Source organism: Bubalus bubalis, chromosome 5 (assembly GCF_019923935.1).
Source record: "Bubalus bubalis isolate 160015118507 breed Murrah chromosome 5, NDDB_SH_1, whole genome shotgun sequence".
Lineage (NCBI taxonomy): Eukaryota > Metazoa > Chordata > Mammalia > Artiodactyla > Bovidae > Bubalus > Bubalus bubalis.
Window position 1 is genome coordinate 107,903,276 of NC_059161.1, and position 25,557 is coordinate 107,928,832.

The 25,557-nt window shown below is 38.7% G+C and overlaps 2 protein-coding genes and 2 pseudogenes across 2 annotated transcripts; all 4 read right to left on the minus strand.

Moving 5' to 3' along the window:
* Positions 1-712: 712 nt before the first annotated feature.
* LOC123465763 lies at positions 713-1,638 on the minus strand (annotated as a pseudogene).
* Positions 1,639-9,627: 7,989 nt separating this feature from the next.
* Positions 9,628-10,766, minus strand: LOC123465764 (olfactory receptor 8B3-like). Its single transcript, XM_045165626.1, has one exon. It carries the CDS (start codon positions 10,755-10,757, stop codon positions 9,648-9,650), a length of 1,110 nt encoding a protein of 369 aa, XP_045021561.1. The 5' UTR covers positions 10,758-10,766; the 3' UTR covers positions 9,628-9,647.
* A 6,355-nt stretch (positions 10,767-17,121) lies between these two features.
* LOC102404289 lies at positions 17,122-18,060 on the minus strand (annotated as a pseudogene).
* Positions 18,061-19,940: 1,880 nt separating this feature from the next.
* Positions 19,941-21,025, minus strand: LOC123465765 (olfactory receptor 8B3-like). The gene has a single exon (XM_045165627.1). It carries the CDS (start codon positions 20,865-20,867, stop codon positions 19,941-19,943), a length of 927 nt encoding a protein of 308 aa, XP_045021562.1. The 5' UTR covers positions 20,868-21,025.
* Between the last annotated feature and the right edge of the window lie 4,532 nt (positions 21,026-25,557).

Consider the following 25,557-nt stretch of genomic DNA (forward strand, 5'->3'; position numbering starts at 1 on the left):
AGAATGGACTGGTTGGATCTCCTTGCAGTCCAAGGGACTCTCGAGAGTCTTCTTCAACACCACATTAAAAGATATGCAACTGTAAATAAAGCAATATCTACTCTGAGCTATACTTTCCCATCCAGGCAGTATATGTTTATAATCTATTATGTGCAGGACTAGCTGTGAAAAGTAAGAAAAATCTTTGTCAAGAAAGCAAAATGTGCATTATTAACAAAAGCACAATTATTTATAGTGAACAATCATTATGTAACCTTATATTCTCAAGAATTAAATGAAATATATTCTTGCTCAAGGAAGACTGGAAGGAAGAGAAGAGAAAACATTGTCTGATTCATGCTTCCAATGGCAGATGTCAGATAAGACAACCATAAAAACACCACGTCAACCTATTGTTCCCCAATTTGATCATCAGTAGACCAGTCTTCTATTTCAACAAGGAAAAAAAGTTCAAGCTGATTAAAAAAGAAACATATTTAATAAAATTTTCTGAGGAGTATTAATAAATGGGAGAAAGTGAAGAAAGGAAATTGTGTTAGTGGTAAGAAAAGAGAGACCGATTCTAAAAAAGTGGAAATAAATTGTGAGATTATTCAGATACCCTTCCACATGGTGAAAAAGAAATAAGAAGATTGCCAATAAAGTTACTATGATTAAACACAGGAACTTTCCTGTGCCCAACTGCACAGACAGATACTCTATGTATTCAAAATTATTTCCTACTCAGGGTTTTTCTAAGAGCAGTTTTCACATCTTTGTTTCTCAAACTATAGATTAAAGGGTTCATCACAGAAACCACATTGGTGTAAAAGACAGAAGAGATTTTTTCCTCATCCATAGACCCAGCAGCAGATGGTTTGAGATACATAAATACACTTGATCCAAAGAACAGAGAAATAGCAATGATGTGGGAACTGCAGGTGCTGAGGGCTTTGGACCTGCCCTCTGTGGACTTGATATGGAGGATGTTGGTGAGGATGAGACCATAAGAGACAAAGATTGTGAAACTGGGCACAATGATGTTGATGCCCACCACAATGAAAACTACAAGCTCATTGACATAGGTACTTGTGCAGGAGAGCTCGAGCAGAGGGAGGATGTCACAGAAATAATGGTTGATGGAGTTTGCATCACAGAAGGTCAGTCTTAGCATGCATCCAGTGTGAGCCATGGCACCAGAAAATGCCATCAAGTAGGAAGCAAGTACAAGGCTGGAACACACTTTAGGGGACATGGCAACATTATACAAAAGTGGGTTACAGATGGCCACATGGCGGTCATAGGCCATTGATGTCAGCACATAGATTTCAGAAATGACAAAAAAACAGAAGAAGTAGAGGTGAGCCATGCACCCCATGTAAGAAATAATATTCTTCTTTGATGTGAAGTTAATCAGCATTTTGGGTGTAAACACAGAAGAATAACAGAGATCTATGAAGGACAAATTAAAGAGGAAAAGTACATGGGAGTATGCAGATGTGAATTCAGTGCAATTAGGATTATCAATCCCAAATTTCCTAGCACAGTGACCATATATATTCCTAGAAACAGGAAGAACAGAGGGAGTTGAAGATCAGGTTGGTCTGTTAATCCCAACAGAATGAATTCAGTCACGAAAGAGTTATTTCCAGGAGTCATTCTTCTCTAAGGGAATCTATGGATAGAAAAGAAAAGGGTTCCATTACAGAACAACCCAGCTCTTCCACAGTGTCTCATCTATAAAAGAGCTCAGTTGTTTTTCTTGTTTAGTCACTAAGTTGTGTCCAACTCTTTTAGGACCCCATGGACTGTAGCCCACAAGGTTCCTCTGTCCATGGAATTTCCCAGGCAAGAATACTGGAGTGGATTGCCATTTCATTTACCAGAGGTTCTTCCCAACCCAGGGATAGAACCACATCTCCTGCATTAGCAGGAGTGTTCTTTACCACTGAGCCCCAGGGAAGCCCAGCACAAGACTATACCCACTGGGAATGTCTGAGACTATACCAGCCTTGTCACATAGAATCTAACTTTACCATTATCACGATACAGAGTGATGTGAACGTGCCCTTTCTTAGAGCTGTTATAAGCTAAATATAGAAAAGTACATCACAAACAGTCTACAGAGGGAAAGCCAGTCCTGTCATATGCAAGCATTCCTGCTGGAAAATCCAAGGGGAAGAGAGATGGATTAGGATACAACTGTCCTATTGTCATCTCTACATTTCCTCATTTGAACTCTTCCCTCACCACTATAACTGGAGGCAGTGATCCTAGCAACCTGGCACTGGCTTCTAACACAGATTAGCTATGACATGATCAAAATCAAAAACATGCTTTCTAATCCAAAATGAAGGGGCCAGAATCTATGAGTTAAGTTACTCCACTTGTCACAGAGTAAAAAGCCATAAAGGTAGAAGAGTGAGAGTTGCACCTATTTAAAAGAAACTTCCTGACTGATATGTCCTTTGAGCCCCCTTAGTGTCTCTGAACATTCTCTGACCCCTCTCCAATAGATTCATTCACTAGTTTCACTTGACTCCCAGAACTACACAGAAGGAGAAACAATGGACCCTGGATTTTCATCTCAGAACAAGGAATAAGTATTGTAAATGGAATTTGGCATGTAAGATGAATTCAGAAACCCACCCTGCTTAGGGCAGAAAACCTTGGGGCTGGCTCCCTTATCATTAGTCCTCACCTTGTTGGTACTGGAAATGTAATGTCAGGTTCTTGAGGCTTGATTCCTTTGACTCTAAAATGAGACAGTGTTGACGTATACCCTCAAAAACTTTATGAACTACCATAATTTCTGGTTATTTTCAGTCCCCTTAAGAGGTAGAGGAAAATAAAGCATTTTGTTATCACACTCACAACTTGATTAAACACAGAAGATTTAATATGAGTGTAATGATGTAATGCATATGGTTAAAAATAGACTAGAGGTTTGGTCCAACAATTCCCCAGGGAGCAGATCGTATATTAAAAAAAAAAAAAAGAAGGAATGTATATACATGGTTCATTAACTGTCTTTAGTTCCTTAGGGACTCACTCTTTTAACCATTTTCACTTTACTCTATGGACTGAACATCCCTCAGGTGGATCAAAGTAAAATCCCGTCTCCCTCATTATCTTCACATCCGAAGGGAAAGCTACTCCATTGCTTCATTCCCTGTTTTGTCCATTTCTTAAGTGAATGTGTTTTCTCCAAGGGTCCTACTTTCAAGTTTCCTTATTTCTTTATCTAATTTTTTTCAAATGTTGAAATAACTCATTTCAGTTCTCTCTGTAGGATATCTCTGAAATAATTGCCAATACTCCATGTCCCTTCTATGGGGACTTCCCTTATAGCTCAGTCGGTAAAGAGTCTGCCTGCAATGCAGAAGACACTGGAGAAGGGAATGGCAACTCACTTCAGTATTCTTGCCTGGAGAATGCCATGGGCAGAGGAGCCTGGTGGGCTACAGTCTATAAGGTTGCAAGAGTTGGACACAACTAAGCATACAGCACAGATGTCCCTTCTATGTTTTATATCTTTAATAAACACCTGAAATTTCTACCTGTCTCTCCTGTTGGGTCAATTTCTGTAAAATTTCAGTAACTGAAGTTATCAGTTTCTTATCATAGAAAATAGTAGGAGCTATTGAGCTAGACTGTTGTGAATCTTGCTTTCCTTATTCCACCATCACAAACTATAACACTTGTGTTCTTTAGTTGCTCAGTCATTTTTTCTGCTATATTCTGACAGAATGACATCTAATATGAAAGAGCATTTACTTTTTCTAAAAATGAAACAAATTTAACTTCTATTTTGAGGTTTCTCAAATGGAAGACTTGTGGGCAGCTGTAACACATTTATGGCACCTCAAATAATGGTAAAATTCAGAACAGATTTGATGCACTTCTGCAGTGCGTGTAACAGTTCCCAAATAGTGTAATTATTATTTACTTCTTTAGATACACTTCTTTATCAATAAGGAAGACAAGTTTATAAAAGGGATAATATGTAAATAAGAAAAAATATCTAACTAGATCAACTATTTTGTATACCTATAGACCTTGGCATGTGAAAATTATATATGTTTGTATTGAGATCAGGGGCTGTGGTATGAGTGGTCATTTAAAACCATAAGTCAAGAATATAGCAAGGAGAAAAAGAAAAAAGTAAGTCAATGCTGAACATCTAAAAATGCAAACAAGCAAACATACCAGTGTTGCTAAATTCACAATATCTAACTCTTGAAAGAAGATTAGAAAACATGTAAAATCAAAAGTATTATTAAAATTACCTTTAAAAGTGTTGAAATTATCACAATTAAGGTTAATGAATTTTAGACTAACCATTTTCCATATTTTCTCAAAAAAAATACAATAACCTATTCCATAAAACACATTATTACAACTTGAGTTATCCACCAAATATTTCTTTCAAATTATTATAGTTCTAACTGCCAATTGATTTATGGTTTTATACCTTAAAATTCATAAGGAAATAGCATATAGAAGCCAACAAAAGCAGGAGTGATTTTATTGTGCCAACTTTACACCAAAGGAAAGGAGATTTGTGAGTTTAGCTTTTTTTTAATATAAAAAGTTTCTTTTTTTATCCTATCCAGATAAATCCCATGATCTCTATAATATTTCTAGGGCTGTCCAGAAAAAGGAGGAGACTCATAAGTATAGGTTTAGTTTTCTATCATATTTTCTAGATTCCTTCTAATTTGAGCTTTAATTACTACTCACCATTTTATGTCATGAAAAATTGTCTTATTTCTACCTGTTTTTCCCCAGTTCTGATCATAGCTTATTCACCTTTGTTCACCTAATTCTACTACTGTATGGCCAAGGTGCACTATAAGTTTAGAAAAAACCTTATGGACTGGATATATTTATTTCACCAAATGGAACAGAATAAACCTCCAAATTAAAATGCAGGACCCAAGCCCCACAACCACGCTCCACAGGGGACGTCTTATTTATTGTGTTTGTTGATGTCCAGACTCAGGAGAGGTTTCTGGGCTCCTTTCTCTCCCATGCCCTGTTCTCTGCATTGCAAACACTTGCAAGCATTCCAAATCTATTTTGTTTTTTTAAATTTTGTAAAAGAAGGAATGTTCTTACTTGACCAATCATCTCCCCAGTATACTGGCCCAAAAGGTATTATCTTTCCAATAAGTAACTACAACAAAAAATGCCCTGACAAACTCTTCTTAAAAAAAAACAATAAAATAAAAGAGCAATACTCACCCTGAGAGAAATTCATGTACCACCGTGAAACAAAGCACAGTCAGCTTACAAGCTAGATCGTTTTTTCTGTGCCATGTTTACTTAAACAAAATTAATGAAATAAAATAGAAGCAAATGATACTAAGGAGATTAGAAACTTGAAATCAGAAACCTAAATTTATTCTAGACTTTTTCATTAAAAACATATATGAATGTAAATAAATCATTGACTACTCTGAGCTTTATCGCACTGTCCGTATAATAAATCAATTTTGACAAACCGTTGTGTGCAGGTAAAAAAAAAAAAAAAAACTTTGTCAAAGGAAGTATAATGCAATGTTTAAAGATGCAAAGTGTGTTATACTTAACAGTCTCCTGAGATCTTCCACTTTAGGAATTAAAGGTGTTATAGTCTGGGGTCCCAAAGCATCAGACAAGACTGAGTGACTGACCTGAACTGAACTGAGTCTTGCTAAATGAAGCCTGGAAAGATAGAAAGAAGAAAAATTCTGAGATTCATGCTTCCAATGGCAATTGGCAGATAAGACATCCCCAGTGACATTACGTCACATTAATGTTCCCTGATTTGACCACTTAATGGCCAATCTTATACTTTCAGAGGGAAACGGAAGTTCAAACTTATGGAGAAAAATGTTTTCTAGAAAACAATATAATAAACAAATAAAATGTATTATAATAAATAGTAACGTGTGCAAGCTCATTCACTACGTCATATGTGTTTGTGACCTCACAGACAGTAGCCCTCCAGGGTCCTTTGTCCATGGGATGTCCAAAGCAAGAATGTAGGAGTGGGTTGCTGTTTCCTCCTCCAGAGGATCTTCCTGACCCAGGGATTGAAAATGCATCTCCTATAGTCATTGATTAGTTCTAGTAATTTTCTGGTGGAGTCTTTAGGGTTTTCTATGTAGAGGATCATGTCATCTGCAAACAGTGAGAGCTTTACTTCTTCTTTTCCAATTTGGATTCCTTTTATTTCTTTTTCTGTTCTGATTGCTGTGGCCAAAACTTCCAAAACTATGTTGAATAGTAATGGTGAAAGTGGGCACCCTTGTCTTGTTCCTGACTTTAGAGGAAATGCTTTCAATTTTTCACCATTGAGGATAATGTTTGCTGTGGGTTTGTCATATATAGCTTTGATTATGTTGAGGTATGTTCCTTCTATTCCTGCTTTCTGGAGAGTTTTTATCATAAATGGATGTTGAATTTTGTCAAAGGCTTTCTCTGCATCTATTGAGATAATCATATGGTTTTTATTTTTCAATTTGTTAATGTGGTGTATTACATTGATTGATTTGCGGATATTGAAGAATCCTTGCATCCCTGGGATAAAGCCCACTTGGTCATGGTGTATGATCTTTTTAATGTGTTGTTGGATTCTGATTGCTAGAATTTTGTTAAGGATTTTTGCATCTATGTTCATCAGTGATATTGGCCTGTAGTTTTCTTTTTTTGTGGGATCTTTGTCAGGTTTTGGTATGAGGGTGATGGTGGCCTCATAGAATGAGTTTGGAAGTTTACCATCCTCTGCAATTTTCTGGAAGAGTTTGAGCAGGATAGGTGTTAGCTCTTCTCTAAATTTTTGGTAGAATTCAGCTGTGAAGCCGTCTGGACCTGGGCTTTTGTTTGCTGGAAGATTTTTGATTACAGTTTCAATTTCCATGCTTGTGATGGGTCTGTTAAGATTTTCTATTTCTTCCTGGTCGAGTTTTGGAAAGTTGTACTTTTCTAAGAATTTGTCCATTTCTTCCTCGTTGTCCATTTTATTGGCATATAATTGTTGATAGTAGTCTCTTATGATCCTTTGTATTTCTGTGTTGTCTGTTGTGATCTCTCCATTTTCATTTCTAATTTTATTGATTTGATTTTTCTCCCTTTGTTTCTTGATGAGTCTGGCTAATGGTTTGTCAATTTTATTTATCCTTTCAAAGAACCAGCTTTTGGTTTTGTTGATTTTTGCTATGGTCTCTTTTGTTTCTTTTGCATTTATTTCTGCTCTAATTTTTAAGATTTCTTTCCTTCTACTAACCCTGGGGTTCTTCATTTCTTCCTTTTCTAGTTGCTTTAGGTGTAGAGTTAGGTTATTTATTTGACTTTTTTCTTGTTTCTTGAGGTGTGCCTGTATTGCTATGAACTTTCCCCTTAGGACTGCTTTTACCGTGTCCCACAGGTTTTGGGTTGTTGTGTTTTCATTTTCATTCGTTTCTATGCAAATTTTGATTTCTTTTTTGATTTCTTCTGTGATTTGTTGGTTATTCAGCAGCATGTTGTTCAGCCTCCATATGTTGGATTTTTTAATAGTTTTTCTCCTGTAGTTGAGATCTAATCTTACTGCATTGTGGTCAGAAAAGATGCTTGGAATGATTTCTATTTTTTTGAATTTACCAAGGCTAGCTTTATGGCCCAGGATGTGATCTATCCTGGAGAAGGTTCCATGTGCGCTTGAGAAGAAGGTGAAATTCATTGTTTTGGGATGAAATGTCCTATAGATATCAATTAGGTCTAACTGGTCTATTGTATCGTTTAAAGTTTGTGTTTCCTTGTTAATTTTCTGTTTAGTTGATCTATCCATAGGTGTGAGTGGGGTATTAAAGTCTCCCACTATTATTGTGTTATTGTTAATTTCTTCTTTCATACTTGTTAGCATTTGTCTTACATACTGCGGTGCTCCCGTGTTGGGTGCATATATATTTATAATTGTTATATCTTCTTCTTGGATTGATCCTTTGATCATTATGTAGTGACCATCTTTGTCTCTTTTCACAGTCTTTGTTTTAAAGTCTATTTTATCTGATATGAGTATTGCTACTCCTGCTTTCTTTTGGTCCCTATTTGCATGGAAAATCTTTTTCCAGCCCTTCACTTTCAGTCTGTATGTGTCCCCTGTTTTGAGGTGGGTCTCTTGTAGACAACATATGCAGGGGTCTTGTTTTTGTATCCATTCAGCCAGTCTTTGTCTTTTGGTTGGGGCATTCAACCCATTTACGTTTAAGGTAATTACTGATAAGTATGACTCCGTTGCCATTTACTTTATTGTTTTGGGTTTGATTTTATACACCGTTTTTGTGTTTCCTGTCTAGAGAATATCCTTTAGTATTTGTTGGAGAGCTGGTTTGGTGGTGCAGAATTCTCTCAGCTTTTGCTTGTCTGAAAAGCTTTTGATTTCTCCTTCATACTTGAATGAGATCCTTGCTGGGTACAATAATCTGGGCTGTAGGTTATTTTCTTTCATCATTTTAAGTATGTCTTGCCATTCCCTCCTGGCTTGAAGAGTTTCTATTGAAAGATCAGCTGTCCCCAGTGTTCATCGCAGCACTGTTTATAATAGCCAGGACATGGAAGCAACCTAGATGTCCATCAGCAGATGAATGGATAAGAAAGCTGTGGTACATATACACAATGGAGTATTATTCAGCCATTAAAAAGAATACATTTGAATCAGTTCTAATGAGGTGGATGAAACTGGAGCCTATTATACAGAGTGAAGTAAGCCAGAAAGAAAAACACCAATACAGTATACTAACGCATATATATGGAATTTAGAAAGATGGTAACAATAACCCTGTGTACAAGACAGCAAAAGAGACACTGATGTATAGAACAGTCTTATGGACTCTGTGGGAGAGGGAGAGGGTGGTAAGATTTGGGAGAACGGCATTGAAACATGTAAAATATCATGTATGAAATGAGTTGCCAGTCCAGGTTCGATGCACGATACTGGATGCTTGGGGCTGGTGCACTGGGACGACCCAGAGGGATGGAATGGGGAGGGAGGAGGGAGGAGGGCTCAGGATGGGGAACACATGTATACCTGTGGCGGATTCATTTTGATATTTGGCAAATCTAATACAGTTATGTAAAGTTTAAAAATAAAATAAAATTTAAAAAAATAAAAAAATAAAAAAATAAAAAAAAATGAAAATGCATCTCCTGCAATCTCAGGTGTATTCTTTACCAATGAGCCAACTGGGAAGCCCATAAATAGTAAGTTCAGTTCAGTTTAGTCACTCAGTCATGTCCGACTCTTTGCGACTCCAGGGACTGCAGCATGCCAGGCTTCCTTGTCCATCACCAAGTCCCGGAGTTTACTCAAACTCATGTCCATTAAGTCTGTGATGCCAGCCAACCACCTCATCCTCTATCGTCCCCTTCTTCTCCCGCTTTCCATCTTTCCCAACATCAGAGTCTTTTTGAATGAGTCAGCTCTTTGCATCAGGTGGCCAAAGTATTGGAATTTCAGCTTCAACATCAGTCCTTCCAATGAAAACTCAGGACTGATCTCCTTTAGGATGGACTGGTTGGATCTCCTTGCAGTCCAAGGGACTCTCAAGAGTCTTCTCTAACACCACAGTTATAAATAGCAAATAAGATAGTAAATTTCTTTTTAATAGTACTAATGAATTGGAATGTGTGAGAAAAGGAAATTATGCAAATGATGAATAAGGAGAGAAGTGCTCCTGTATGATAAGTATAAATAAGTTAAGTCTCAAATTTCTGGAATATGATAAAAATGAAATAACATAAGAAGATACTAATAAAATTATTATAATTGAAAAGAGAATCTTCCTATACTTTGAATATCTGCACAAAAAGACACTGTTTCTAATCTGAATTCCACTTACAGTTTTTCTCAGAGCTGTTTTCACATCTTTATTTCTAAAGCTGTAGATTAAGGGGTTCATCATAGCAACCACATTGGTGTAAAAGACAGAAGAGATTCTTCTCTCATCCATAGACCCAGCAGAAGATGGTTTGAGACACATAAATGACATTGACCCAAAGAACAGAGAAACAGCAATTATGTGAGAACTGCAGGTGCTTAGGGCTTTGGACCTGCCTTCCATGGAGCTGATATGAAAGATGTTGGAGAAAATGAGACCATAAGAGACAAAGATGGCAATACTGGGCACAATTATATTGATGCCTGCCACGAAGAAAACTACAAGCTGATTGATGAAGCTACTTGTGCAGGAGAGCTGGAGCAGAGGGAGGATGTCACAGAAATAATGGTTGATGGTGTTTGCATCACAGAAGGTCAGTCTCAGCATGCATCCAGTGTGAGCCATGGCACCAGAAAATGCCATCAAATAGGAACCAAGCATAAGGCTGGAACACACTTTAGGGGACATAACAATATTATACAAGAGTGGGTTACAGATGGCCACATAGCGGTCATAAGCCATTGATGTCAGCACATAGCATTCAGAATTGACAAAAAAACAGAAGAAGTAGAGCTGAGCCATGCACCCCATGTAAGAAATAATATTCTTCTTTGATGTGAAGTTAATCAGCATTTTGGGTGTAAACACTGAAGAATAACAGAGGTCTATGAAGGACAAGTTAAAGAGGAAAAAGTACATGGGGGTGTGTAGGTGTGAATTTAGCAAAATTAAGATTATCAAACCCAAATTCCCCATCACAGTGACTGTATACATTCCTAGGAACAGGAAGAACAAGGGGAGCTGGAGATCTGGTTGGTCTGTTAATCCCATCAAAATGAACTGAGTCACAAAAGACTTATTTCCAGGAGCCATTCTTCTCTAAAGGAATCTGTGGATACAAGAAAGGGTTCCATTAGAGAACAACTCAGTTCATCCAGTGTCCCATTCTACAAAACAGAATACACACTGTGAACACCTGACACTATCCTGACCTGGTCCCATACAATCTGCCTTTTCCATAATCAAGATATAGAGTGATGTGGACTCCTAATTAGAGTTTTTATAAGCTAAATATAGCAAAAGATATCCCAATCATACTAGAGAGGGAAGGCAAGAGCTGCCATATGCAAATATACCTTCTGGAAAAACCCAGGGAAAAGAAGGATGGACATGGATGCAACTCTTCTACTCTCTTCTCAACATTCCCTCATTCCTGTGAACTCTTCTCTCACCAGTACAACTGGAGGCAGCGACCCTAGCAACCTAGCACTGGCTTCTCACCCAGATAGACCTTATGTGGCAGGAACCAAGAGCACTGTTTCTAAACCAAGATGAGGGGACCCGAGTCTAGGAGAATTGTTACCAACCTTGTCACAAAGTAAAAATCAAAAAGGAAGAAGAGTGAGAGATCAACCTATTTAGAGAGGAAACTTCCTGACTCATATGTCTCTGAGCCCCTCTAATATTCTCTGATTCCTCTCCAATAGGTGCTTCCAATAGTTTTACTTGAGTCTCAGCTGTACAAAATGAGAAAGAATGGACATATAATATAGGTCCCTGGACTTTGATCACAAAACAAGGAATAAGTATTGTAAATTAAATTCAGAAACTCACCCAACCTTTATCTTAAAACTGCAGGACTGTCTCCCTTACCCTATGTCTTTACCTTGTTGATTCTGAAAATGTTATTTCACATTCTCCAGGCTTGATCCATTTGATTTCAGGGAAGAGGAGCTAGACATTAATTCACCTATGCCCTGGAAGCATTCTGAGCTTCTATAATTTCTGATATTTTCAGTGTTCTCATGTGACAGAAGAAAGATAACCCTTTTATTATCATCCCTGCTACTTGTTTAGACACAGATTAAATGTGAGTGTAATGATGTAATGCACTTGGTGAAAAACAGGTTAGAAGCGTGCTTGGTCTCCTCCCCAGGGTGTAGATTATAGGTACAATATGAAATAAGAAAATTATGGATCCTGGTTCTTGATCTGTCTTTAGCTCCTTAAGGACTCATTCTTAGTCATTTTTGCTTTACTCTGGGGACTGTGCATCCCTCAGGTCGATAAAAGTGAATTCCCATCTCCTCATTATCTACACCTCTGAGGGGAAAGCTACTACATTGTCAAATTCCATCTTTATTCACATTTAGTAAATGGACATATTTCCAGAAAAGACCTACTTTCAGGTTTATTTCTTTATCTGAATACATCAAATGTTGCAGCAACTCATTACAGTTGTTACCTTTCTGAGATGTCTGTGAAATAATATGCAATATAGTATATCCCTTCTATAGTTTATACTTTTAACATATTCCTGAAATTTCTACCAGACTCTCCTGCTGCCTAATTTTCTGTAACATTTCAGTAACTGAAGTTCTCAATTCTTCTCATCATAGAAAAGTGTATAGGTTATAGAGTTAGAGTGCTGTGAATCCTACCTTCCTTCTTCCACTTTTACACACTATAACACTTTGGACAAGTTATTGAATCTCTTGGTTCTCCTATGTAAAACAAGGAATGTAAAAATAGCTTCTCTTTCATTAAGATGTTGTGTTAATCAAATGAGAAAAAAAAAAAAACTAAGTAAAATGGTTGGACCAGTATTGGCATATGAGAGTCAATAAACATCAGCTGTTATTACTAATGTTCTCATAAATTTCAGTAGATTCTCTTTCATAATACTCATTAGACTTTTCCTCTTTATTTTGTGCTTTTCTATAAACTGTATATTCTATAAGGATACACATTTATTCTATCTTGTTAACTATTTGGATCCTGAAACTAAAAACAATACCAAGTACACAGAAAGAATTCAATGAACACTTCTGAAACTCATCGTATTTTTATCTAAGAGCTTTCAGAATACATTCAAAACTTCTCTTGTGCTAAACCACAACATCTACAACCACAGTGACCTGCACCCACCTGTCCCCAGCCACCACACAACTTCTGGCTTTATGATTAAACTGAACCAGTGTAATGTTGAGCTATTGAGGCTCCTAACGATTATGTTCACATTTTGCCACATATTCACTCTTATTTGGTCATGAATGCTGCTAGAATAAAGTCTGAAATCGCAGCTGTCTCCCTCCCTAGTTCAAGAACTTTCAGTGCTTCTCCATTACCCACTTGGAAATTGAAGCAGTGTAGCAAAAACATAATTCTCAAAACTATGATTAAGGCTTGGTTAAAATTAAAGAAGAAATTGAGTCAGAGTTAACTTTGATGAGAAGCCATGAAAGTACCATTCTGATTGATCGAAGTATCTGGCACACTTTATTTTTTGTTGTTGTTGTTTTTTTTAATTTTATTTTTTAACTTTACAATATTGTATTGGTTTTGTCATATATCAACCTGAATCCGCCACAGGTATACATGTGTTCCCCATCCTGAACCCTCCTCCCACCTCCCTCCCCGTACTATCCCTCTGGGTCGTCCCAGTGCACCAGCCCCAAGCATCCAGTACCATGCATCGAACCTGGACTGGTGACTCGTTTCATATATCGTACAAAACTTTAACTTTCACAAAAACATATAAAAGAAAGTAAGAGAATGTTTACTTTTCAAAGACCACTCAATTGTCTTGGGAGATTCAACCCATTTTAGAAATATTTGTGTTTTTGTGTGAAAAATAAACCTACTTGGGTCTATCTTTAAACACACTACTTATATTGAGTTGAAGGAGGGAGAAGAATATCATTCTATGATAATAGAGTGTTCTCTTATTGATAGAAAAGCATCAGATACTCAAAAATATGCCTTCAAAATGCCCCCCAAAAAGAGGTCATCCACAAACAAAATAATGACTTGTGCAGCTACCACAATTATATAATTTGTTTGTTTGTTTATAGTGGGGTAAAACTTAAAATGGAGATGGAAGAAACTGCTAAACACTGAATTTCTGATGAATGAAAATTAAAATAATGCCATGTGAAATTTAAAATGTAGGCTTCTTTGAAACATCTTCGTAGCTCTCTAGCTCTTGTTTAGAATCTTCCCAATATATTGTATAATATTTAAAATCACTAGTCTAGCTAATTATTTAAGAAAATGTATATTCATGATGCAACCTTTTGGAAAAGAATCCAATTCCATACTAATTTAGAAAGAGCTCTGTCCTGGTTGATGGGCATAGGAGAAACCCAGGGCTTACAAGTTTGACTCCAAGATTGAACACCTTCGGCAGAACTGTAACTTTCCTCAAAACCTGTCGGTGCCAATCACATAACTCAAGAAAGGAAGAAATACAAGGATATCAAACCGGTCAATCCTAAAGGAACTCAGTCCTGAATTTTCACTGGGAGGACTGATGCTGAAGCTGAAGCGCCAACACTGGCCACCTGATGAGAAGAAATTAATCATTAGAAAAGACGCTGATGCTGGGAAAGACTGAAGGCAGGAGCAGAAGGGGACGACAGAGGATGTGAGGTTGGATGGCATCACCGAATAGATGCACATGATTTGGAACAAGCTCCCGGAGTTGGTGATGGGCAGGGAAGCTTGGTGTGCTGCAGCTCATGGGATTGCAAAGGGTCAGACACTACTGAGTGACTGAACTGAGCATTTAAGATATTCTGGCTTGATTCCCCCTCTACTTAAAAGAAGTGATGAATATTATTAACAATATCTTAGGAAATGATTACAGCATCACTGATAACAGCATATTGAAGATTTTTAAAGTAGCACATCTTTGCTTTCAAAAAATAATCTAACATTCTTGTTGTAACTTGCTTTATTCTCCAAATATTTCTTCCACATTGTCATTATTCTCCCAGCTGTAATTTGATGTTTCTGTACCTAAAATTCCACATGAATGTAGCACACAGAAGCCAACAAAACCAGAAATAACCTACTTGTTCAAAGGTCATCTAGTCCTGTTGGTTTAACATTTTAAATCATAAATAACTTAAGCTTTCATCTGATATAGAGAAATTCTATGATCTCAATAGTATCTAGGTTCTTGAACAAGGAGTGAGTCTGTAGGTAAAGGTTTTCATTATCCAACAGTTTTTTGGGTAAATTACTTCTTCCTTTCTTAATGCAATTACTCCTCACGATTTATCTCCTGTAACTGATGCCTTCTCTCTATTCACTTCCCCAAATGAAATCACAGCTTTTCCACTTTCATTCTCCAAAACACTAACCAAGTGTGCTCATTATGCAAATAGTTTTATCAAAGATTTATGAATAGTGAAATATGCAAAACAGGAAACAGTTTCAGAGTGAAAGTGAAAGTTACTCAGTCATGTCTGATTCTTTGTGACCCCAGGGACTATACAATGCATGGAATTCTCCAGGCCACAACTGTGGAGTGGGTTCCCTACTCCAGGGTATCTTCCCAACCTAGGGATCAACCCAGATCTCCTGCATTGCAGGCAGATTCTTTACCAACTCAGCCACAAGAGAAGCCTGAGTCTCTAAATCTCATGACCACATCCCACACTGGGACATCTTATTTATTGACCATATGCCTCCTTGAGTCCTGACATAATTACATGCTTCTGAGCATCCTTACTGCTCATGTCCTGCTCTCTGAAGTATAAACACTTGCAAGCATTCCAAATTCATGTTTTTAATTTTGCAAAAATAGTAATTTCCCTTTTTGAGCAAATCATCTCTATAATATATGGGCTTAAAAGGCTTTCTGACAACAACAGCAAAAGACAATCAAACTGTTTTGCTAAAAAGAAAAGAAAGTAATACCGAGTTTGAGAAAGATTCATATGTCATTCTGAGACAGCGGAGAGTCAACTTTAAATCAGGAATGCTTTCTTATATTTCATGCTGACTGAAATAGAATAACATAATCAAGAATATGTAGAGTATACTGAAGAATAATACACTTGAAGTCAGAATGATAACAAGTTAGTTTACAATTTTTTTTTCTATACCCGTGGCGGATGCATGTTGATGTATGGCAAAACCAATACAATATTGCAAAGTAAAAAAATATATATATAATAATAATAAAATAAAAAAAACCTACCTAAAAAAAATAAATAAAGTTGTGTGACTTTAAGTAAATCATTATCCAGTCTTGGCTTCACTTTCTCACCCATGCAAAACATGAATTTTGATGATTGGCTATGTGTCAATTGGACTTACAAAGGTGAAAAATAAACTCTTTCCCAAAAGAAGCTTAACACTAAATGTTTAGAGATGGGAAATGGATATCTTTGAGACTCTTAGAATCAACAATCTAAAGAAGGTATTTAAAGAGGATATATTATTGCCATGTGAAATATGGAAGATAAGAGTAGAAAGAGTATCTTATTTATCGTTCTTATTGCAAGTTGATAAATAAAAACAACCCTAGTGATATGTTTTCAACCTAGTGTTATGCAATTCCTTATTTGGAGAATATTCATCTTTTCCCAGTGTAAAAATAAATTCAAAATGATAATGAAAAGAGATAATATATTCATTATTTAGTATTATTACTATTCAAGAAAAAGAGATGATATGTATTTTGAAAACAGTGAGAGAAATATATAAAAATGGAAATAAATTATTCAAACACGACTCAAATTTCTTTTTTTCTAAATATAAATTTATTTATTTTAACTGGAGGTTAATTACTTTACAGTATTGTATTGGTTTTGCCATACATCAACATGAACCCACCACAGGTATACACATGTTCCCCATCCTGAACCCCCCTCCCTCCTCCCTCCGCGTACCATCCCTCTGGGTCATCCCAGTGCACCAGCCCCAAACATCCAGTATCATGCATCTAACCTGGATTGGTGATTTGTTTCATATATGATATTATACATGTTTCAATGCCATACTCCCAAATCATCCCACCCTCTCCCTCTCCCACAGAGTCCAAAAGACTGTTCTATACACCTGTGTCTCTTTTGCTGTCTCACATACAGGGTTAGCGTTACCATCTTTCTAAATTCCATATATATATGTTAGTATACTGTATTGGTGTTTTTCTTTCTGGCTTACTTCACTCTGTATAATCAGCTCCAGTTTCATCCACCTCATTAGAACTGATTCAAATGCATTTTTTTTAATGGCTGAGTAATACTCCATTGTGTATATGTACCAGAGCTTTCTTATCCATTGATATGCTGATGGACATCTAGGTTGCTTCCATGTCCTGGCTCAAATTTCTCTAAGATACTAGATATAAAAAGATAATAAAAAATACGGCAAGAAGGTTGTCACTAAAATTAAACACTCAACATCTCACTGTCCTATAATTCATGTACACAGACAGTTCTAATCAAAACTGTCTTCTACTTAGGGTTTTTCTCAGAGTAAGTTTTAACATATTTGTTCCTCAGGCTATCGATTAATGGGTTCATCATGGGAATCATATTGGTATAAAAGACAGAAGAGATTTTCGCTTCATCCACAGACACAGCAGAAGGTGGTTTGAGATACATAAATACCCCTGATCCAAAGAAGCGAGAAACAGCAAAGACGTGTGAACTGCAGGTGCTGAAGGCTTTGGACCTGCCCTCTGTGGAGCCAATGTAGAAGATGTTGGTGAGGATGAGACCATAAGAGACAAAGATGGTGAGACTCGGCACAATGATATTGATGCCTCCCATAATGAACACTTCCAGCTCACTGACATAGGTACTTGTACAGGAGATCCTGAGCAGAGAGGATGTCACAGAAATAATGGTAGATGGTGTTTGCAATCATAGAAGGTCAGTCTCGGCATGCATCCAGTGTAAGCCATGGCACCAGAAAATGCCATCAAGTAGGAACCAAGCATAAGGCTGGAACACACTTTAGGGGACATAACAACATTATGCAAAAGTGACTTACAGATGGCCACATAGCGGTCATAGGCCATTGATGTCAGCACATAGCACTCAGAGGTGACAAAAAAACAAAGAAGTAGAGCTGTGTCATGCACCCCATATAAGAAATAATATTCTTCTTTGATTAAAAAAAAAATGTTAATCAGCATTTTGGGTATAAATACAGAAGAATAACAGAGGTCTATGAAAGACAAATTAAATAGGAAAAAGTACATGGGGGTGTGTAGGTGTGAATTCAGTACAATTAGGATTATCAATCCCAAATTTCCCAGCACAGTGACCATGTACATTCCTAGGAACAGGAAGAATAGAGGGAGCTGGGGATCCGATTGGTTTGTTAATCCCAACAGAATGAATTTGGTCACAAAAGAGCCATTTCTAGGAGCCATTCCTCTCTAAGGTGATCTGTGAGCACAGAAGAAAAAGGTTACATAGAGAACAATGACTCAATTTTCACACAGTATCTCCTCTCACAAGTGTGGTGTTTGGGCTGGAAATATCTGAGAGTAGCCCAACCTGGACTCACAGAATTGTCTTACCTACTATCTCATGGAACTGTGTTACCATTATCATGAAATGGAATTTTTGCTTTTTTCACTTCTGATGTGATCACCAACCTAGAGAAAGACATCCTGAAATGCAAAGTCAAGTGGGCCTTAGGAAGCAGCACTATGAACAAAGCCAGTAGAGGTGATGGAATTCCAGTTGAGCTATTTCAAATCCCAAAAGATGATGCTGTGAAAGTGCTGCACTCAATATGCCAGCAAATTTGGAAAACTCAGCAGTGGCCATAGGACTGGAAAAGGTCAGTTTTCATTCCAATCCCAAAGAAAGGCAATGCCAAAGAATGCTCAAACTACTGTACAATTGCACTCATACTAGTAAAGTAATGCTCAAAATTCTCCAAGCCAGGCTTCAGCAATACGTGAACTGCGAAGTTCCAGATGCTCAAGCTGGTATTAGAAAAGGCAGGGGAACCAGAGATAAAATTGCCAACACCCACTGGATCATTGAAAAAGCAAGAGAGTTCCAGAAAAACATCTATTTCTGCTTTATTGACTATGCCAAAGCCTTTGACTGTGTGGATCACAATAAACTGGAAAATTCTGAAAGAGATGGGAATGCCAGACCACTGGACCTGCCTCTTGAGAAACCTATATGCAGGTTAGGAAGCAACAGTTAGAACTGGACATGGAACAACAGACTGGTTCCAAATAGGAAAAGGAGTACGTCAAGGCTGTATACTGTCACCCTGCTTATTTAACTTATATGCAGAATACATCATGAGAAATGCTGGACTGGAGAAGCACAAGCTGGAATCAAGATTGACGGGAGAAATGTCAATAACCTCAGATATGCAGATGACACCACACTTATGGCAGAAAATGGAGAGGAACTAAAAAGCCTCTTGATGAAAATGAAAGAGGATAGTGAAAAAGTTGGCTTAAAGCTCAACATTCAGAAAACAAAGATCATGGATCTGGTCCCATCACTTCATGGGAAATAGATGGGGAAACAGTCTCAGACTTATTTATTTATTTATTTATTTGCTCCAAAATCACTGCAGATGGTGACTGCAGCCATGAAAGTAAAAGATGCTTACTCCTTGGAAGGAAAGTTATGACCAACCTAGATAGCATATTCAAAAGCAGAGATATTACTTTGCCAGCAAAGGTCCGTCTAGTCAAGGCTATGGTTTTTCCTGTGGTCATGTATGGATGTGAGAGTCGGACTCTGAAGAAAGCTGAGTGCCAAAGAACTGATGCTTTTGAAGTGTGGTGTTGGAGAAGACTCTTGAGAGTCCCTTGGACTGCAAGGAGATCCAATCAGTTCATTCTGAAAGAAATCAGCCCTGGGATTTCTTTGGAAGGGATGATGCTAAAGCTGAAACTCCAGTACTTTGGCCACCTCATGCGAAGAGTTGACTCATTGGAAAAGACTCTGATGCTGGGAGGGATTGAGAGCAGGAGGAAAAGGGGACGACAGAGGATGAGACGGCTGGATGGCATCACCGACTTGATGGATGTTGGTTTGGGTGAACTCCGGGAGTTGGTGATGGACAGGGACGCCTGGCGTGCTGCAATTCATGGGGTCACAAAGAATCAGATACGACTGAGAGAATGAACTGAACTGAACCGAAAGACTCAAATTTCCTTTACCAGGTTAAGGAAAAAATAGGATCAGAAAGCTGCAACAAATAATATATAATTGAAGCACAGAATCTCATTGTCATATAACCCACTGCACAGACAGATACTTTTGATCAAAATTATCTCTTATTCAGGGTTTTTTTCAGAGCAAGCTTAACATCTTTGTTCCTCAAGCTATAAATTAAAGGGTTCAGCAAGGGAACGGTATTAGTATAAAAGACAGAAGAAATTTTCCCCTCATCCTTGGACCCAGCAGAAGATGGTTTGAGATACACAAATGCACCTGACCCAAAGAACAAGGAAACAGCAATTATGTGGGAAGTGCAGGTGCTAAGGGCTTTGGATCTTCCTTCCATTGTTTTGATGTGGAGGATGCTGGAAAAGATGAGACCATAAGAGACAAAGATGGTGAGACTGGGCACAATGATATTGATGCCCACCACAATGAAAATTACCAGTTCATTGACGTGGGTACTTGTGCATGAGAGTTGGAGAAGAGGGAGCATGTCACAGAAAAAATGGTTGATGATGTTTGCATCACAGAAAGTCAGTGTCAACATGTTTCCAGTGTGAGCCATGGCACCAGAAAATGCCATCAAGTAAGAGCCAAGGACAAGGCTGGAACACACTTTAGGGGATATGACAACATTATACAAAAGTGGGTTACAGATGGCCACATAGCGATCATAGGCCATTGATGTCAGCACATAGATTTCAGAAATAGCAAAAAAGCACAAAAAGTAAAGCTGGGTCATGCACCCCACATAAGAAATAATATTACTCTTTGATATAAAGGCAACCAGCATTTTTGGTGTAAACACAGAAGAATAACAGAAATCTATAAAGGATAAGTTAAAGAGGAAAAAGTACATGGGGGTGTGTAGATGTGAATTCATCCCAATTAAAGTTGTCATGCCCAAGTTTCCCAACACAGTGACTGTATATATTACTAGGAACAGGAAGAACAAGGGGAGTTGGAGATCTGGTCGGTCTGTTAATCCCAACAGAAGGAATTCAGTCACAAATGAACCATTTCCAGAAGCCATTCTTCTCTAAGAGAATCTGTGGACAGAAGAGAAAGAATTTTACAGAGAAAAATTCAACTTCCCCACAACATCTGTTCTCCAAAGAATGTTGTATGCATTGGCAAGATCTGAGACCTGACCAATGTGGACCATAGTCTATTTTACCATTATCATGAAACTGAGTGACTTGGGCATTCTTTCATTAGTCTTTATAAGCTGTATGAGTAAAAACTATCAGAACTTAGCCTGTAGCATGAAGCACTTTGGTTCCATATGCAAACATGACTGCTGTAAAAACCACAGGATTGTGGAGAAGTTTGGACCAGGACATAGTCACCCTTCTCTCTTTCATCAATTCTTCTTTCACATGACCCTTTTCTTCACAGTAAAATTGGAGGCAGCAACCCCATCAACCTGGTACTGACCAACACAGATTAGACTTGGTGGAGTAAGAATCAAGTAGATTTTCTAAACCAAAACTAAGGGACCAGAATCTAGGAGGGATGAGGTTACTGGCCCATGTCACAAAATAAAAAACACAAATATAGAAGAGTGAGATATCCTTTGATGGAACTGATTGAGATAACACATTCTCTGAACGAAATAATGTCTTTAAACTTTCCCGACACCCTTCCTTTAACATATTCTTCTGCCAGTTTCACTGAATCCCAGGGCTACAAAAATGAAAAAAAAAAAAAAAAAAAAGTTATCTATCTTAGCTCCCTGAACATCCATCACAAAAGGAGGGCATTAATATCAGTGGATTCAGATACTCACCTTTCTTAGGCCATCAACCTTGCTATTTCCTTAATCTGATTTCTTACCCCCATGTCTTGGAAGAGCAACTTCAGGCTCTGAGGCTTTATTTCCTTTGTTTCTAAGAGGATGCAGCCTACACTTAATGTCTGATATGCCCCATAAATTTTTCAGAACTACAGCTCATAATTTTTGAGCAAATTGAGTTTTATAATTATCATCTTTGCCACTTGGTAAGTCACAGAAGATTTAATGTGAGTGTAATGATGTCATATACTCAGTTATCCCAGGGCAGAAGCTTGCTCAGACACTTCCCCAAGGAAACATTCTAAATGTAATAGGGACCTGAGGGGATTTTATTTACAAATATGACCATTTTGTGTCTTTAATTCCTTCAGGATTCAAAAGTTTACTCAAGTTTTCCCTTCACTATAGGGATTGTTGTCTTCCCTGGCAGTACAGTGGTTAATACTCAGCTTCCAATGCAGGGGATTGAGTTCGAACCCTGGTCGATGAACTAAGATCCCACATGCCACGTGGTGCAGCCAAAATACATTTTGGGCTTCCCTGGTGGCTTAGCTGGTAAAGAATGTGCCTGCAATACAAGAGGTCTGGGTTCTATTCCTAGGTTGTGAAGATCCCCTGGAGAAGGGAATGGCTACCCATTCCAGTATTCTCACCTGGAGAATTCCATGGACTTCATAGTCCCTGGGGTTGCAAAAGTTGGACACGACTGAGCCACTTTCACTTTCATAGAGATTATACATTTCCCAAGGAAAAGCTGAAAATAAACTCCTGTTTCCTATTCAGCAAGATGACTTAAAAGGAAGCCCTAGAACCACCTACCTCCCATGAATACACTGATTCAGAAATATTTCAGGTACAGATTTCCTTTAAGAAATCCAGAGACCAAAAATGGTCCAGCTCCTAGTAATGTGTGAAATTAGTTATACAGAAAGTGTTAGGGAAATTCAGGAAATCCTCTTTCCATAATACTTATTCTTCCAAAGAACCTTCAGGTTGGGACCAACTCCCCAGTTCTAGCTTCTCCTTGTGGAAGGAAAGGTATGAAATGTGTGGCCAAAGCCCCAACTTTTCTTTGGGCTGTCCAGGAGACTGGCTTCAAGACAGCCTGTGTGTCAGAAAGCATAGGGGACCCAGGATACAGAATTCTGTAGCTATCAAGGATGAGAGAGAACCAAGATGATGGATTGTGCTGGAAGCCACTGTAGCTCCCCCTCACTGGATCAACAGAGAACAAAGTACTGAAAACCCCTCTCTTACAGCTTTCCCTGGAGAGGAAGGAAGTGCACCATACATCTCAGGACACAGCATATCTGGGGGCTGCATGTGGACTTGGCTTCGGTCTTGCTTGTTTTAGACCACTGAGGGGATGAAGCATACTTGGAATACCTGGAAGCCCACTAAGAACAAAGAGATAAGGCTGAACTAACACAAAGGTTGAGCAGTCAACACCGGCCAGGCTTATTAGTGATTTCTCCAGCACAAGGCTAGACCATGAAAATTAGGACAGACGGGTGTTTTGTGTAATGTGCAGACACCAAAGCAGGGAGTCAATGAAAATGAAGACAAGTTGAAATATTTTCTAAAAAAGATTAAAATAAAGCACTGAAAACTGACTTTAATGGAATGGATATGTATATTACCTAAACAGAAATCATAAAGCTGAAGAATAGAATAGAGAGAACATAGAATGTCACTCAGTCATGTCCAACTCTTTGCGACCCCGTGGACTATAGTCCACCATGCTCCTCTGTCCATGGAATTCTCCAGGCAAGAATACTGGAAAAGGTTGCTCCTTCTCCAAGGTATCTTCCCAACCTAGGGATTGAACCTGAACCTCTTTCACTGCAGGAGGATTCTTTACTGTCTGAGCCATCAGGGAAGCCTAAAGAATACATAAATATGTATTTATTTAAACACACACACAGACATATTTAGTAGGGCTTCCCTAGTGGCTTAGTGGTAAAGAATCCTACTGCAAAGGAGACTTGGCTTCAATCCCTGGGTCCGGAAGATACACTGGAGAAGAAACTGTCAACCCACTCCAGCATTCTTTCCTGGGAAATCCCATGGACAGAGGAGTCTGCTGGTCTAGAGTCCATGGGGTCACAGATGAGTCAGACACAGCCTAGACAAATTACCAACATTTAGTAGGGAAAAAACAGAGACGGCATTGGAACCCCACTCCAGTACTCTTGCCTGGAAAATCCCATGATGGAGGAGCCTGATAGGCTGCAGTCCATTGGGTCACTGAGGGTCGGACACGACTGAGTGACTTCACTTTCACTTTTCACTTTCATGCATGGGAGAAGGAAATGGCAACCCACTCCAGTGTTCTTGCCTGGAGAATGCTGGTGACGGGGGAGCCTGGTGGGCTGCCATCTATGGGGTCGCACAGAGTAGGACACGACTGAAGTGACTTAGCAACAGCAGCAGTAGGGAAAAACAGTATCATTTTAACCTATATAGCAGGATCCCCTTAGTAGTAAAAGAAAGTACCAGACTATGAAATTTGTCAAACTGCACAGAATAAGAAGTGGTCACAATTCAAAACCCAGAACAATGACCTGTGCTACCACAAATGTGGGATTTTTTTTTTTGCAAGGCAACTCTAAAGGGAGAAATATTGAAAAGATTAAAAGACATTGTATGATTCCATTTTGGCTGCTACAATAAAATCTGGGGCTTCCCTGGTGGCTCAGATGTGAAAGTGCCTACAATGCAGGACACCCAGGTTTGATCCCTGGGTTGGGAAGATACCCTGGAGAAAGGAATGTCAACCCACTCCAGTATTCTTGCCTGGAGAATTCCATGGGAATTCAGGATAAAAAAGCCTGGAGGGTTCCAGCCCATAGGGTGGCAGAGAACTAACACAGAAACACACACACAGTAAAATGTACAGATTGAGGGCCTTATAAAAAACCAAAGTTTATTTCTCAAAGTTCTGGATCCAAGGAGGTCCAAGATCAAGGCATTGGAAGATTCAGTGTCTGGTGAAGTCCCTCTTCTTGGTTCAGAGCCTGCCATTTCTTGCTATATCCTCTCAGGACCAAAGAGAAAGGAGAACTCTCTGCTGTCTCTTTTATAAAAAAAAAAACAACTGATCCCACTCATGAGAGTTCTATCCTTTTGATCTAATCAGCTATCACAATTCTCACCTCCTAAGGCCATCTCACCTCCTAAGGCTTAGAGCGGGCGGCTGCGACGGGCGCACTTAGTGAGGCTGAGAAGAGCTACCCCACGTCGGAGGTCAAGGGCAGAAGACGGGAGAACCCCATGCCCTAGGGGTGGCGGCCAAGAGAAGCTACCCCATGCCTGAGGCCAGGGGCGGTGGCTGGGAGGAGCAAACGCACATCCAAGGAGAGGTGGCTGCACGGGTGCAGGAGGGCCTCGAGGTCAGGCGGGGCTGTGGTGAGGAGATACCCCACACCCAAGGTAAGAGAAACCCAAGTAAGACGGTAGGTATTGCAAGAGGGTATCAGAAGGCAGAGACACTGAAACCATATTCACAGAAAACTAGTTAATCTAATCACACTAGGACCACAGCTGTGTCTAACTCAATGAAACTAAGCCATGCCCGTGGGGCCACACAAGACGGGCGAGTCATGGTGGAGAGGTCTGACAGAATGTGATCCACTGGAGAAGGGAATGGCAAACCACTTCAGTATTCTTGCCTTGAGAACCCCATGAACAGTATGAAAAGGCAAAATAATAGGATACTGAAAGAGGAACTCCCCAGGTCAGTAGGTGCCCAATATGCTACTGGAGATCAGTGGAGAAATAACTCCAGAAAGAATGAAGGGAAGGAGCCAAAGCAAAAACAATACTCAGTTGTGGATGTGACTGGTGATAGAAGCAAGGTCTGATGATGTAAAGAGCAATATTGCATAGGAACCTGGAATGTCAGGTCCAGGAATCAAGGCAAATTGGA